Source organism: Pagrus major, chromosome 5 (assembly GCF_040436345.1).
Source record: "Pagrus major chromosome 5, Pma_NU_1.0".
NCBI classification, from domain to species: Eukaryota; Metazoa; Chordata; class Actinopteri; order Spariformes; family Sparidae; genus Pagrus; species Pagrus major.
Window position 1 is genome coordinate 21,059,568 of NC_133219.1, and position 17,290 is coordinate 21,076,857.

General features: G+C 40.7%; 1 protein-coding gene across 2 annotated transcripts in view; it reads left to right on the forward strand.

The window, feature by feature from the left end:
- kcnt1b (potassium sodium-activated channel subfamily T member 1b) overlaps positions 1 to 12,125 on the forward strand; it is a 74,551-nt gene extending 62,426 nt beyond the window's left edge. For both annotated transcript variants that reach the window (XM_073465413.1, XM_073465414.1), the window contains exons 25-34: positions 29 to 163; positions 473 to 584; positions 1,235 to 1,336; positions 1,653 to 1,736; positions 1,827 to 1,955; positions 2,731 to 2,751; positions 3,016 to 3,313; positions 5,116 to 5,178; positions 9,564 to 9,648; positions 9,974 to 12,125. In XM_073465413.1, the coding sequence (XP_073321514.1) occupies positions 29 to 163; positions 473 to 584; positions 1,235 to 1,336; positions 1,653 to 1,736; positions 1,827 to 1,955; positions 2,731 to 2,751; positions 3,016 to 3,313; positions 5,116 to 5,178; positions 9,564 to 9,648; positions 9,974 to 10,097 (1,153 nt within the window). In that variant the 3' untranslated portion in view covers positions 10,098 to 12,125. The remainder of the gene's footprint in view (positions 1 to 28; positions 164 to 472; positions 585 to 1,234; positions 1,337 to 1,652; positions 1,737 to 1,826; positions 1,956 to 2,730; positions 2,752 to 3,015; positions 3,314 to 5,115; positions 5,179 to 9,563; positions 9,649 to 9,973) is intronic.
- The last annotated feature ends 5,165 nt before the right edge of the window (positions 12,126 to 17,290 follow it).

Below are 17,290 nucleotides of genomic sequence, written 5' to 3' on the forward strand. Positions count from 1 at the left end.
TCCTGCCTTGCCTTTGTGAATGGACCAGCTTGGACAACCTGCTCCAGTGTGGTATAATCTACGCCGACAACCTGGTGGTCGTGGACAAGGAGAGCACCATGAGCGCTGAGGAGGACTACATGGCAGACGCCAAGACCATCGTCAACGTCCAGACAATGTTCAGGTAACCGAGGGAGAACGACTCACTGTGTACAAACATACAGTGCACATGGGACATGCACCAGACTCCATTTGATTAACTCCTTTATTTGTTCTCAGTCAGATGCTGGAGAGCAAATACTTGTTTTGCAGAGTTTGCCAGAATGCTGAATGAGTTTATTTCAAAGACAAACTACAGTAGCCAGAGCTCTGGAGCTACTCTTTTATTAAACAACCAAAATGAAAGGCATTTATCACTGCCACGCTGGGTCTTCCCCTCAGCACAAAGCATTACATCTCTCCACTAACATCCCTCTCTCTTTGTCTCTCTCAGGTTGTTCCCAAGTCTCAGCATCATCACTGAGCTCACACACCCATCCAACATGAGGTTCATGCAGTTCAGAGCCAAGGACTGCTACTCACTCGCTCTCTCCAAACTGGAGAAGGTGAGCCATGTTAAGACTCTTTTCTGTCTGTCTCTGGATCACAGAGTTTCAGTCACTCTCGGGGAGACCAGAATTATAAATTAAGGGACTAGTGGTTTATTCCCTCAATTGCTCTCAACAGTAACCCTTAATGCAATGGTAAATATGTCAGAAAATTCAAACCCAAATATATATGTAAATGAACAGAAGCATAATTCAGCTATTTCACCTTCCTCAAATCATGAGCAAGGACTTATTTCATACAGTCTTGGTGCTTTTTCAAGTAACTTTATACGAGCGTTGAAGGAAGAAAACTTACAAAAACCACACAGAAGGAGCTGATAAAGTCTTTTACCAAAGTTCATGAGTTTTAGTAGAATCTTGATTCTCTTAGTTGCTTCCTCCTCTCTGAATCGTGTTTTCTCCTACCCACAGTGATGGCTTTCACCTTCACAGTGCTTTTAAAAACTTGTCTCTCCACCAATTTGTAAGTTTTCAGACGTGAAAACCAACATGCTTCTTTTTTTTTTTTTCATTTTCACACAAGTCGTCTTGGAGATGAAGCAAAAGAGCAAAAGTTCAGCAGACATCTAGGAGAAAGTGAGATTTTAATATCTGTTCACTCTGTTTCCTCATATCTCTTTTTATATTTTTTGTGTTTCCGTCTTCAGATAGAGCGTGATAAGGGCTCCAACTTGGCCTTCATGTTCCGGCTGCCGTTTGCTGCAGGCAGAGTGTTCAGTATCAGCATGTTGGATACGCTGCTTTACCAGGTGGGAAAACAGAGGCTGACTTTTGGGGTTGAACATCAAGATAAATTTAGGGAGATGTCAGGCACACATTTTAAGTGAGGATTTTATCAATCGTAGGTTTTCGTGCTACATGCCTCAAAGCAAGTTAGAGCATAAGCTGAAAGGTTTGTCTAATATTATTGAGCAAGTTTTATGCCAAAAATAGCATTAACAGTTTCCACAGACCCATTACAAATAATGAATAAAATGTGCAAAAAACAGATGAATTGCAGATGCATCTATTTGTCTGATATTGATTGATATTTGCTTGTGTGACATACTTGTGTTGCTCCGACAGTCATTTGTTAAAGACTACATGATCGCTATTGCGAGGCTACTGCTTGGTCTGGACACCACGCCTGGCTCTGGGTATCTGTGTGCTGTAAGTAGGAATGTTCATACAGTTAATCAAGTGATTTGTACGTTTGAATAAATGATCATGTGATGGCGTCTACTTGACTCCCATCCTCAGATGAAGATCACAGAAGAGGATCTGTGGATCAGGACTTACGGGAGACTCTTCCAGAAGCTTTGTTCCTCCAGCGCTGAGATCCCCATCGGGATCTACCGCACCGAGTCGCACATGTTCTCAACCTCAGAGGTAAGTTCGGTTTGATCAGATACTTCATATCCGACATATCCTGAGATCTGGATTTGGTTCCAGCTGTGGCTTCTGGTTTGGCTTTAGCTGAAGCATTACTGTGGCTTTAGCTTCCTTACATTATTCATTCCCCCCATTTGTGCTTTCCTACGTTTCTCCTCCTTTCTCACCCTCTTTCTTCTTCAAGGTTTCATGATGTCCTTCCTTGCTTCGCATTTTTCTGCTTTCATTTCTCTCTTCAAATGTCTTTCACTTATTCAAGATTTTTTCTGTTCTCCCTTCCTCTCTTTAGTTTTTAATCCTCCTAAGTAGCTGCCTTTTTAATCCTCAGCACCTTATTTTTTTACTTTTCATCTCTTATTGTTCAGTCCTTTATGCATTTCTCTCTTCTATTTATTTCATGCAAAGCAGGTGAAAGAAATTAACATTTTGTTCTTGAACACAACAGTTTTTGATGCTTTCCTGACACAAAGTCCCCAATTACTGTCACGACTTTAGTGTGATTATGAAAATAGATTCAGCTCTAAATAATATTTGGAGGTTACATAAGAGACAAACTCACCAGCCGTAAACCAGAAATGTGCCATTGCTGGCTAGTGTTAATTTCCCTGCATTTTAACAGAGAATGATAAAATAGTAAATACACCGTATTTACTATTTCATGTGCTGACTTCTGAGGCTTTAGATGATTTTGTTTTGCTTAGAATGTGGATGCCCCCATCTTTCATTTCATCTCTTTTTGTTTGGATGTCGTTTTGTCCTTTTCTTGTTTCAGTGCAAGGACAGTTACGCACAGGTAAGATCCACATGTGATTGTTTTTCATTTGGATATTTCAGTCACCCTTTGCTTAAAGATGAAAAATACTTTCCTGGCATTTTTCTGGCTTTTATCAATATGTAAAGTTCATAAGCATCACAGCTTAATGATGCAGGCTTCTAGAAACAGCTTTTATTGTCATACGGACAGGTTTTAAAAACAAATCAACGAAAGGATGTCACAGTCCAGCCTATACAAACGCACACAGTATCCAGCGTTAATACCGCCGCCTTGCTCTCCTAGTCTCAGGTGTCCATCAACGCGGGGGAGGGTATGGATCGTCGCGAGCGTGGTGAGTCCTGGAAGGAGAAGACGGCCCACAGAAACTCTACCACGAGCGACCAGTCAGAGCACCCGCTGCTGAGGAAGAAGAGCATGCAGTGGGCACGGCGGCTGAGCAGGAAGAGCGCCAAACCTTCAAGCAGAGCAGAGCGCATCTCGCAGCAGAGACTCAACTTGTACCGACGCTCTGAGCGACAGGAGCTGTCTGAGCTGGTGAAGAATCGCATGAAGCACCTGGGCCTGCCCACCGTGGGATACGGTGAGTGGAGCAGCTAATGATGTTTGCAGAAGTGACAGACAGTCCATGTTTTTACTTTGTTATATAAGTTGAGTTACGGAAGTTAACTTGTAATTCAATGCAGTGGTTTACAATATTTTACTTAATGTATAGCTAGATTAAGCACAGTATGAGTGATTATTAACATTATTTAATTTAATATCTATTTATTTTCATTTAATTGATAATTATTATCACAAGTTATGAACCTGTAACTGAATAATAATGCGATTATAATGTGTGTTGCAGATTGGAGTCTCAGTGCTATAAACTTTTCTTTAAGTCCACAGCAGCTCTGGAGGCAGAAATAATGTAACTGGTTGAGTTGAACCTCGGTGGGTAGAGCCTGAGAATCTCAGTATTACAATGAGAAAACATAAGAGAAACTAAAATAAAAATTTTGGCAGCCCTTTTTATATCACAATCACGAAAGGTCAGCAGAGTAGCTACCAAGACACATTTTAGCTTTGACCTGTATGGCCAGTTTGAACTTTAATCAACAGTTTCATGTCGTCAAGTCACATAGTTTTTGTTTGGTGCAGTACTGCTTTGAGGACAATTTCTGTTGTCACTACGTTCTTGGAGTAAGTTTTGAGTTAAGTCCTCTCCCATTAGACATGGACATCATAAGTACTCGTAAGTATACTTGTATTAGTCTGAGAGCACAGAATCCCAATTTCATTTTCAGGCATTATGACAGCCTCAGTAACTGTTTCTGCTGTGTGACTACGTGTCCTGTTCACTGAGCTTCACTTGGATAATACATCACTCAGTTCTAAGATAACTGGTGTATGCAGTGATTTTGTGCAGCTAAGAAGGTGTTAAAGAGGTAAATCCCGTCCTTCACATTGCCTGGATAAGTAGCCATGTTGGCCTTGCTTTGGTTGCATTTATTGACGTAAAAAAAAAGGGAAAGCTTCTCCTTACATAGCATCATGAAATGAAATCCCAGAGGCAAGAAAGTACTAAAGAGTTCAGGTGATCCTTTTGCTCCACCCACTCTCAACCAGTTAAATTATTTCACGACGCGAGAACACCTGCATTTGAAAATGTCACACCTGTGTTCCAGTCATTTTATCTCATCTCATTACTTATTAAGATATGTTATTGTGGGTCTTGATCATTAACATCACACCACACCATCTACAACCTTCAGAAAACCTCATTGTTCTCCCATCAGTTCACACTCATCAAACTCATCGAACTCTTCCTCTATGTTCCATGAAACACACACACACCAACCATTACATAATCCTGATCATACCAAACATGTGGATGTGAACACGTCATGCATGAAGATGCAGGGGCAGATGCACCTCGACTCAATTGCATTTGATCACAGACTGCAATTGCCTGCACTCTTACCTGCTCACTTCTCTACTTTTGTTCTTCAGTTGTTTCTCTCCCAGCTTCATGCTTCAAAACCAAAGCAGAATCATGCTCCAGATGTGTTGCACTTGATAAATATTAATGTAACGTGTCAATTGAATACGTTTCAGGAAGAACCTCAAAAGCTCAAGATCTTCTTATGAACCATGAATGTCAGTGAGGAATACTGCAACTTGTGACAGATGAATCATTTGGAAGTGATTCTGTGCACACACTACTGCATGGCTTCTTTGCATTGCTCTCACCTTTTCTTTTAAAACAAGTTCTTTTTGAAACTGCAAATGCATTCGCTGCCTGCCTGATTTTTTTCTTTTTTCTTGTTTTCCCTCCCCCTCCTCTGTTCCTCTCCTCCTTTCTCTCTCTGACTCTTCTATCTTCCCTCCTTTGGCTTGTAGAGGATGTTTCTAATCTCACTGCGAGCGATGTCATGAATCGAGTAAATCTAGGATATTTGCAAGGTAATTTGTGTGCTGTTTATAACTCATCTACAACATGTGAGTGGTTACGTCCATCTTGTGGAGAAAGGAGTTTGTCCTTTCGCCAGCATCCATTGAAGATTAGTGCACTGAATTTATCCACATAGATAGATAAATCCATTTTTAGAAGATGTTTTTTTTTTTTCACTCTTTGATCTTTCATATCAAATTTGTAGTTAATCATAAATGAACAAATTAGGCCATTAACAGTGAATGCCGTTGCTTAGAGTTGCAGGACATTTCAGAGCACCCGTATACAGAGGGGACCAGGCCGTCAGGTTAGCTGGTTGATCACAGTTCTGCAACTTTGCTGCATGAGTGTGTGCGTGTGTGTGTTTTTAAGTGCGTGTGAGTGTGCGTGTCCTGCCAGAACGAATGGTAGATCAGCAGCCGACCTCTCACTGTCTCGCTCTACTATCTCTCTCTCTCTCTTTCTATCTGGTCTTTTCTGCATTGTGTTCCCGTGAGGTGACGTCCCAAATGGCTAGAGTACTGCAGGGCATCGGAGTATGGCTTTAAAGAGTGGAGCGGAATGCATTATGTCTGTGGATGGAAGGTTAGATGTAGAATTAATGTGTACAATCGTTTAGGTAAATCAAGAAGAAGGTGTATCAGAGGTGTCCAGGTGTAGAAAATAAAGAACTCTGTGGAGGAAACCTCCTCCACCTGTCTGTTATTTCCATATATCAGGACACATTTTCAAACTTATACCATGGCCACTTAACCACAGGCAAAATAATCAGTGTTTTCATTCATTTCTTAAGGTTTGTTTGTGGTGTAAAGGGACATTTCAACCAAAATCAGAAATACATAATTGTCTTCTTACATGCAGTCCTAAATACCCATCTAGATTTTTGTGTGAGTTACTGAGCTTTGGAGATATCGTCCATAGAGATGCCTGCCTCCTCTCTCATATAATGGAACGAGATGGCACTCAGCTTGTGGCGCTCAAAGTGCCCAAAAAAATAATGTAGAAAAACTCAACAGCAATGTCTCTTTCCAAAAATCATGACCCGGTTACTCAAGGTAATCCACAGATGTGGTTGTGAGCAGTTTCATGTAGGTACTATTTTCTCTCCACCAAACTGCACTCCACCACGCAGTAGGAAACGTCTATCTACTCATGGATGAGAAGCTAGCTAACTAAGCTAGCTAAATTTCCAGCTCAACTGAGAAGGAAGTAATAAATGTTTGCATCACATGCTGTCAAGAGCACAAACCTCTCGTCCATGAGTGGATTGCACCAAAACAGTCTAGATGGATAAAAAGCACTGCAGGTAAGACTGACTTTTGGGTGAACTGTCTCTTGAATGCATGATTTGGTTAGTGTCCCTCATTATTTAATATCTTAACCAACACAGTCTCAACGGCTGCAGTTTAATATAACTTGTGCAGTGATTTAGGGTGGTGGTTAACCTGCAAATAAGGACGGGAAAACATTGGCTCTGTACTCCAGCATATTGGATTTAAAATGAAACATGACTACGATGCCATGTGATTACTTCGAGTATGAATTAACAGAACAAGTTAAATTATGTGGTTCAACTTCTCACCCTGCTGCAGTGATGTCAAGGAGCACTTAAGGCATTATAATACATGTGCAAAAAGAGTAAAGTATGTGGAAAAACACATAGTTGTTCAGCTTATTAAAAAACCATGTCAGACACACATTCTTAAATGTGTGTCTGACATGGTTTTTGCAGGGTAAGCATAATTACCTCATTAAAATCTTTAAAATGGCACCCATTCCTTCTCACTTATGACAAATTCAAGAATATATGAATATGCAAATATTTTTCATTTCTCAAGTTTAGCTGCTGGACACAAGCTGTCTCTTACTTCACTGTAAAGTACATTCTCAGTGTGTGTGTGCACATCACACTTGTGTGTGCTGAATATTAGACCAGGATTGGCTTCCAGGGTATTTGTGTTGTCATGCATCATGCTCGTACGCCCACCTCTTAAAATCAGATCAGAATAACTTTTACACTTTCAACAATAAATATGAAAACAGTCTGCTATTGTCAGAAAAACATATTTTTGACTGGAGGGGGGTGTGAAATATTCAAACACTTGCAACATTTGGATGGAGGGAGTTGAAGACAGTACGAGGAATTGCATCAGTATTAAATATTCAGTGTAGGAATTATTCTTATTTCTATATAAGACTGACTAAAGTCTAGACCGTCTTTATTTCTTGCTCGTTTGGAGAGCTTTTTACCTTCAGTCATATCTTCAGAAAGTGGCAGGAAATATGAGACTGGACAGACTGTCGCCTGACCTCCATCTGTGTAGTGTAGTAGTCATTGTTGGATTGTTCTGGACTACAGAGCTACAACCACAAAAACCACCGCTGACTTTATCACTGCACTGTTTATGTGAGGTTTCTTCTTTTCAACTGTCTACCAATCAGAAGTGAGTGGCCATGGTATAATCCATATCTAATACACTGAGTAGTCTGCAAAAATGTGGATTAGAGGGAAAACAAATTGGTATAGTCTTTAACACTGATAAATCCTGCATGTTTCCTTTCCACTTACATTTATTCTTTAATGCTAAAATAGTCTGTCGTAACTTCCAGATGTTGATCGAGCAGCAGCAGGTTGTACTCTTCCACTCTCACACTCCCAATGCGTTCTGCTTCACTCTCAGTTTGGTTTGAGTCGCTCTGCGTTGGGTCCAGTCTGACGGATGCTGGAGCATGTCCCGTGTGTCTGTGGGGTGTGTCACATGTCACTCTTGTCTGGTTGTGGGGGCTGAGTGTCGTCCGTTTTAGCATGGCCTTACCAAGCCTGCTGGTCCAGTGTGGAATGCGCAGGAGAAAAAAAATGTAAAAAATGAATGCGATGGAGATGGACTTGTGGCGTAGCCGCGGACGCTGTCTGCATGCTGGCTCCGTTTTTTTAAGCTGCGCATGGGGGGTGCTGTTTGAGTCAGCAGCAGGCAGCATGGGCCTCCCCTTGTTTCACAAAGTGCCCTGTCAGTAACGGTTAGCCCTTCTCTCTCTTCCACCCCGCCTGGCTTTATAAAGGGCCACAAGCAGGTGGGTGGTCACATGTGCCCTCCTTTTCCCTTCCTCTGTCCACCACGCAAGTAGGAGCCACTGCCAGAAAGCACTCAACACACACACACATACAGACACACACTGAAATACACACTCACACACAGAGATATGACTCATCTGGAGATTAAATGTCAAAATCTTTTTCCTCTTTATTGATTCTTAATAAAGTAGAAGGCCTCCATAGTGCAAAACAGTTTCCACTGTTAGCTTAACGACATTGTGGAAGCAACAAAGGAATATTGTTACAACTGTTAATGTTTACGGTTTATGTCATTAATGTCTAATGCACCGACCATTAGCAGCTAACTGTGTATGGAAGGTAAAAAGGCTTTGTAAAGAGTAAAGTAAACAACTTATCAGTGGAAAAAAAAAATGTATTCATTTCATTATTCAAATAAAAATGTATTGAAAACAACTTAAAAATCACAGTGTTCATATTATTTTTTAAAGAAAATTAAACATGGTGACTATATTCTACGTTTAAAAAACATATTTATTTACTTTTTTGGTCAATATGTATTTGACCAAAAATGTAAAGCTCAATAAGAAAATGTGTGATAATTATATGAATCTATGAGTTAAAAATTGTGAAATACCAAAATGAAATAAATAGAATAAATCAATTTGGTCTACATGTTGGCCAATTAAAAAAAGACATTGCAGTACAGAAGTAATTAAACGGTTGCCATCACAAAAGTTTATTCAGCAGAGGGTCCCTGGCTGTTAAATATCCTACTATTTGTATGTATTTTGGTGAGGATAAAAAAGAGTCAAGTCTGAGTGATGTTACATGTTTATGTAAAAAAAAATCAATGAAAACAGATTAGCTAGATTTTTTTTTAACTACCAAATATTTATATCGGTATCAGCCTCGGTGGGGCTACAGTCAAAATACTCATTTAATGAAATGTAAATGTTATATAAAGCTTACAATACTGTTTTTAAAGGGAAATAAACCTTCTGAATGTATGTATTGTAATTCCTCTACTGGCATGGATTAGTCCAACTTTTAAAAACGTTAAATTGTAATCGTTAACAGTTGTAACAAGCATATCTTTGACTAACAGCCAGGTGATGGAAAGAGCATCCCCACAACTATTTTGACAGTCTCTCCCTCCACTCGCTCTGAATCTGTGCGTGGGTTATTTTGCCTTTGTCCTCACTGAAAGGTTGAAAACGAGGGAGGCTCATATTTTCTGTGGTTGGAGGGCTCATTTCCTGGCTGATGTACTGTATAATGATGGAGGAGGACGAGGGAGGGCTCCAGAGCAGCTCTGAAGGTCTCTTCTGTCTCTTTTTCCAGACGAGATGAACGACCACCAGAACACGCTGTCCTACGTGCTCATCAATCCTCCTCCTGACACCATGCTGGAGCTCAACGACATTGTGTAAGAACCGGAGTGAAGGATGCAGCCCACTTTTTCTTTCCAGTAGACTTCACTTTGGTGGCATTATGTCATTTTGGTATTTTAAATGGACAATCAGACGAAGTAGGATCTTAAGGATTGAGACGGAGACCACTTCCTTTGTTTACACGGGTGCAGGTGTCTTTCTTTGTGTCACCCAGCGTGTTGCCATTTAGGTTGCTACAGTGCCAGTAAATTACTTTTTATTACAAGACTTTAATCCAGATGTTAACATTTAAAGTAAATATCCACCCTCTTGTTAAGTTACGCCCCCCGCTGGCAGATAATGTTTATTTTGTCTCTACAGGTACATTATCCGGTCCGATCCGCTGGCACACATGCCAGAGGACTCGCAGGTGGGTCACGCCCGCACCAGCAGGCACCAGCAGCAGGAGTTTGGCACAGAGACGAGGGACGAGACTCACCTCTGAAACCCCCTCAGTCCTCGACACCCTGACCCTTAACGTCTACGCCCCCCAGAGCTCGTTTGTGTCGCACAGATGAAGGCTCGTCTCGGGCCAAGAACAGCGGCCCATAGTGAATGTGCATTATGTGTCTCTCAGCCTCCAAAATATCAACATTTAAAAAGAGCAAGAGAGAGAGAGCTGCTGTTTCCCACTGAGCTGCTACAGGAGGATGCATGAAGAGTGCCTCGCCATCGACCCCGACTCCCCTCACACACCTACTGTACTTAACACACTTCGCCCTCGCAAAACAAACTGAAACGGAGAACCAGGCACTGGAAATGACCCCCTTGCCTCCCAACCAAAGGACTGAGAGATCTGATGGATGTTATGAGACAGTCAGAGGAGGTTTTTGTGTGCACACACTGTACAGGATATCAAATCATCACTTCACTCAGGGGTGAAGTTGCCCCAGTGCCACCACTCAGGCTGACTCCCTCGTACGCCTGTTGCTACCTAAACTCACAAAGAACTGAATCTCGGGGCAACTACACCCTCCTCCACATCTTTACCGTCATGTTTTCTACCAGTAAATGCCATGAAATTCGAGCAATTCAAGCATTTACAATGAAATTACAGTACATGAGCACTTTTCTTAATTTATTATAAAAATGTCTTCTTCTTTTTTTTTGTCTCTTTCTGATTTATGAGCACAAACTTTTTTACGACAAGCTGTCATCTGTGAATATATACACACTGTAGTGGCACTTTTATCGGCCATTTTAGAATAATGAGCATTTCTCTCATGGTTGTGTTGTTTTGGACACTGATTTTCATTGTGATTATAGTTAAAGAGTGAATATTGTTAATTTATTTGACTATTTTAAGTGCCCCGAATCATGTTTGTTATAGTCTATGTGCCATTCATTTGTTTACTCTGCTTTGTAAATATCTTTGAAATGATTTGTACATTATGTGCCATTTTGTCATATCAGTGTTATTTTATTTATTTTTATTTTATTTTATTAGATCCTGACTGAAGTTATCAGCTGCTTTTGAGCTTATCAAAGATGTGTCGGCCAATACGTAACAAGACAGTATCAGTAAATGAACGCTAAATTCATTTAAAAGATGAAATAGTCGTGGTGGCTATTCCTAAAAAAAAATGTAATGTGCATACTTCAGGTAATGTCTGTTATAATTGAGTATAAGTTATCAGTTATTTCTCCAGTCTTACAGGCTACATTCATATCAATCCTCTTTTTCTAAGCTAAACTTAAACATAATCTTGTTTTGTGTTTTTTCAAGTTTTTATTTATCGTTGTGGTGTTTTTTCTTTCAATGCCAAACGTCTCACTCAGTACTTTCTCACAGCTCTTTAATGACCAGATTTAAAGAAATAGTTTGAAATTTTGGCAAATACACTTATCCGCCATAGGACAGATACGGTATGAACGGCCAGAGCCAGCCGACGATTAGCTTAGCTTAGCATCAAGGCTAAGCTAATGGGGGCAAGGGGACAACTAGCTATTGTTTCTACACTTGTGCGGGTGTATGAGTGAATTAGATAGTAGCAGAGTTTGGGGCAAACCAGTCCAGTTGTTTTCCCCTGCTGCCAGTGTTTAAGCTAAGCTAAGCTAACAGTGCCCTGGCTGTGGCTGCATAATTGACAGAGAAAACAGATGCATGTATTTTCCAAATTGCCAAACTATTACTTTAAAGTATTCTTGTCTAAACCTTTTGGCTTATCGTGATCAAACTGGTTAGACTCAAATAGCAGTATTGAAATTTGGGACGCAGTTGACCTGAAAATGAGGTGCTCTCCTCTCCAAATTGTACAGGCCACACCTTGTGTATAAGGCAGTGTCAGTGTGCAGTATTTACTCCTGGTTTATCATTCCTCTGTATGTTTTGTTCAATCACTGTAAATAGGAACTTTATATATTCATTAGCAGCGTTTCCACTACAGAACTTTCCCCAGGAACAAGGGACTTTGTGGAGGAAGTCGGTGCGTTTACATGACAGGGATCAGGGTCTGATTAGGTCCCGGGGACATTATTTTACCCAGAGAGTTGGAGGGGGGGGGGGAGTAGTACTTTCCAATAGTACAGGAACTTTGGGGGTGGGGCTTGCAGCACTCAACGTTTCTGATTAGTCGAGTACTTGCAGCGTTTCTATTTTCAGCCACGATTTTATTTATTTATTTATTTTTTCAAACTGCAGCCAAAAAATAGTTTGTTTCTTGTTGATTGTGCTTCACCACATCAACATAGAGTCAAAGAGGAAAGCATACAACAGATTAAAAAAACATCAGCGGGCAAATTTCTGTAATCTACCAGGTCTTTACTGTGGTGGAAACACTGAAAACAGGCTGAAGGAACCTTTTACATCCTGGGAGTAAAAAGTTTCAGGTGATTTTAGTGGAAACGCGGCTTTTGTTTTTCGTTTCTTCTGTGTGATGAAAGTGAAAGAGGACTTGAACTATTTTTGCACTAAGCTCTGCGGGATGTCGAGAGCATAATAGCATGACCCTTTAATCTGAATCTGTACAACACGGCGGGCAGTATTCAATCATTCGTGTGAAGCAACAATGTGCAGTAACATGTCGTGAATTTTTTTTATTTACCTTGCAGATGTCTGGGAAGCTTAAATGATGGGTGCCATTCTTATTATCTGTCAAAAAAAATATGAAGTGATTAGCAATGATGAAGTATGATCTCAGATGGAGTTTTGTCCGTCTGAGATCTTTTGACTGTTTTTGGGAGGAAACCGTGTGTATTTTGCAAAGAGTCGCGTTGAGAAGTACTGTTGTTTTTTGCTCAGTGGTCCCTCAGAAGTTTACAGGGCAGGAGAGCTGAGGAGTGAAAGCGTGAGCGGCGACGACGATGGAGAATTCGATTGGTGTTGAGATCCTTTCATGTAACATCGTCTTTGGTCCTCACGTCTGAAAAATCACGCTCCACCTCGTGTTCACTTCAGATCTCCTACTGTCCATACTTACAGTACCACAAGGGGCATGTAAACACTTACAAAGCATGTTTTGATATACAAGCTTGCCAAGAAACGATAATTTTGTACATTTAGCAGGACATTTAGTTTGATGTCCCGTGGCTAGAGAAACACATAATTAAGTCAACTGCTTGCAAGTTGGAGCCATTATTTGATACTGTGTATTTATATGAATGGAACATGCATGTTGTCTAGGTGTTATCAAAAGCCTACGTATTATGTTTACCTCCACTTTATGTTTCTAAGTCATTGTCAAAAAGGGGTTGATCCATTTTGTACTATTTCTTATGAGAAGCGAGGTGTACTTCTCGATATATAAAATATGAACAAATAAATGCTGCATGCAGCCAGAGAAAACCAGCGAGAAGACTTTTATTTCATCTCAAGGCTTTGACAAATCACAAGTACATACATGTGTAATTTAATCTCATTACGGTTTTCATATAATTATGCATTATTAACTTTCTCTCACAATAACGGTGTCATCAAGTTTACATTTAAACAGCAACAGCAGGTAAAATACGTGTTTTCTAAAGGTAAAGTGTGTAGGATTCAGGGGGATTTTGGGGCAGAAATTGAATATAATATATAATATAATTGTGTTTTTATTAGTGTGTAATTACCTTCTAGAGAGGCATTTTTTGTGACCATAGTTGAGGCGGGTGAGATGAGGGGCATCCAGTTGGAGGAAACAGCTAGCCTGATAGTGCCAAATTCCACCTTTGAGCAACTCTAAAGCTTTCTTATACATTTAAATTACATGTGGTTTAATTATTTTACATTACCTTCTATCTTTACAGTCCAATAAAAGGTTGAAACTTAACAATTTAACAATGGAACTGGCTCAGAAAACACCAGACAGCCCTAAAAATCCAGTGGTTTTGGATCTTGAACAAAACTACAGACTAAATTCAGGATATCCCCAAAATTTGCTACAAAATCCCTTTAATTGACAGACATTGACTTTCCTGGCTACAGTTAGATCAATACAACTCTCATAAGTGTATTTCCCAAATCATCACACCGTTTCTTTAAGACTTTATGTTGATAGTTTTAACTGCAATCTCATTTTTTGTGTACATAACTTTAAACTCATAGCGAGCACCCTCTCTAAGCTCCTTCGCCGTCCTTACGCCGCTGCTTGTTGGCATGCGTCTGCCTCCACCTCTCTCTGGTCCAGCGGCCGTTGTTCTGCACCACTTCGTGCAGCAGGTCCATGAAGGCGTACTCGTTGCCGGACAGCAGTGTTTCATCATCTGGAGAGGCTCCACCAGATGGAGCCTTTGAGCCAGTGTTTCTGCTTTCTGCCTTCTGTCTGCTCGTCACAGCTCGCTTTGGATCTAGCTTGTTGATGCTCGTCTCTGCAGGTGTCAGGATTTGATTTTGGGTTTCACTGATTGTGTGTGTCACAGTTGCAGGGTCCATCTCTTCCCCCTTCAGCTGCTTCATGTCAGTCTGGGAATGAGCCTCACTGACAGAAGTGGTCTTGTCATTTGGTTCTGGAGACTGAGAGAGTCCCACTTTCATCTGAGCTACATCTATTTTTAGGGAATCCTCTATTTGATGTTTCTCAATTTCATCCTCACCAAAGGGAATCTCCACTTTGTTTAATTCTTTCTTCACCTCGCCTGGAAACTTTGATGTCCATACAGTGAGGACATCAGACACCTCGATCTCCTCTTTCTCCGTGATTTTGCATCTGGCCTGCCACTGAACTGCAGTCGGAGGCCAGGTGGAGATCCTTCCCAAAACTTTGCTCGTCCGTAACCTTTGACCTGGATCGTCAGTGGACTGCTTGTTCAAATCATCAGGATGATTCTGGTTTGTACCGATGCTCAGATAAGGCACAGTGTCAGTGTTGACAGAAACACAGTGGAGGTCTTTATCTAGATTTTTTGTCACATTTTCCATCTCTAATCCTCTGTCTACATCAGTTTCACTGCCTAGTTTCTGCTTTCCTTCAGCTCCATTTTCTGCATCTCTCGATTGAGCCTCTGTCTCAGTTTGTAAACTAACTTGATCTTTCACAGGGGCACAAAAAGGAGACATAAAGAGAATAGCGTTAGCTGACTTCGCTCTGACCCCAGTAAAGGATCTTTTCCATCCCATCTCTGATTCCCACTGACTGTTCCCTCTTTCCCCAGAGTCCTCTGGAGGCCGAGCACGACTCGATCTGCTGCTGCCGTCTTCTTCTTCGGACTCATTTCTGTGTTCTTTTGGACACCCAGGCGTCACAGCTTTGTTGTGGCGTTTCCTCCCATGTAGCACTGCCAGGAAGCACACGACGATCAGGAGCAAAGACAAAAGCACTGCAGAGGAGAGAGTTGATAGAGAAAAATAATTTTTAAAACTGATGATATTTTCAGTACAATCAAACATAAACCTGCAAAAGTACAACTAAGCATACCGATCACAACAACGAGCGTGTAGATATTTGTGTCTGACAATGGTCTTGATGTGGTTTCTAGAAGGAAAAAACAGAAAGATGAAGCACAAATTATATGAGGTTCAAATATCAAAAGATGTGAGAAACCAGGCATACCAGTCACTCCAACGGGTGCAGATAAAGTATATGTAGGCAGGTCAGAGGGTTTAGGATGGACAGAGATCTCCGTCACTGATGGAGGGGGTGTCACATGAGTCTCTGAAGGAAACAACAAACCAAAGAAATGGAAAGCTGCTCAAGCTCGAGCCGCACAGTCCTCTGAATGTCTTGTTTTAATCATTTTCAGCCTGCACCTGGACATGGATACTGATCAGCATCAGAAAGACAATCGTGCTAATCGGCCACCTAGATGGTGTCTGTGAAAATGACAGCTTTGTAGAGGGATGAATTCTGCAACATATAGTTATAGTACGTTGCTGTGGCGCCATCTGCAGGTGAAATATGAACATTTCAGGATGACTCACAGTGGGTGTGTACGGTTATGATTTTTTAATGCGTTTAGGAGTTAAGGTAGTTCAGGAAAAACATGACAGGCCTGCAAGAACACTGCAACCAATCAGAGGAAGAGAGCCTGGAGTAAGAATAAAGGTGTCATTTCTGGATGAAAGCCATGAGAGAAAGCTGGAAGCCCCAGTAAGTAGATTTTTGTCTATAACTCTTTTTTTTGTCAAACTATTTTTGCCAATGTAAAGCTTTATAAGAATAATGTTGTACTAAGAGATTAAAGTCATTATTTTACAGGGAAAGTTTATGAGAAGAAAATAAACTATGATTAATATTGTGAAAAGAAAATATTACCACTATATCATCAGTTTTTCTTATAGTCTTTCTATCAGTTCATGCGTCGTACCACATTTGTTGACGACTGGATGAAATTTATGGGAGATGTTTAACAAAAAACAAAAAAATTCAAGGTGGTGGACAACAGTGGAGAACGTGTTCAGGCAGAAATGGGCAGTGGCTGTACTAACAGATGTGACTTGAATAAAGGAATCATTATAAAATAATTTAGGGCCTTACAGTTCAGAAATTAAGGTAAGCATGAGAGGTGTCTCGTAATAGTCTGACTCTATTGGTAAAAAAAACTAAATATGAACAAAACTGAAGGAAGAAGAACCAAATGTACCGGTCTTTAAAGAAGGTGTAGTGGTCGTTGTGAGGATGTCAGAGGGTTTGGGTTGGACAGAGGTTTTTGTCTCTGATGCTGGCCAAGCTGGAGGCGTCGCTAGAGAGAACAACAGAGAAACTGAGCACAAATTTAATGTAACTGACGGTAAATCATTTTTAACGTCAAGAAGAACCACGTGTACCAGTGAGAGTTAAAGTTACATCAGTGGGTTTAGGCCAGACTGAGGTTTCTTTCTTTGGTGTTGCCACGACTTTTGGGGGACAGTGGAGATATATAGCACAAATTATGTATGTAAGGTGTTTAAAATATCCTGACTTTAATTTCAAATATCACAACAGAAACCAAGAAAAGAGCATCTACATGTACCAGTGGATGGTGGGACTGTGGTGAGGATATCAGAGGGTTTGGGTTGGACTGGTGTTGGCTGAGCTGAAGGTGTTGTTATAACTTTTGTTAGAGAGAAAAACATAGATATTAAGCACAGATTAAATATGCAATGAGCTGAAATTATCCTTAATGTAATGGTGAAGAATTCCAAATATTAAAGCAGAAACCCAAGAAAAGAAGAACTACATGTACCAGAGGATGGTGGGCGGATGTCAGTGGGTTTTGGTTGGATGGGTTGTGTCACTGACG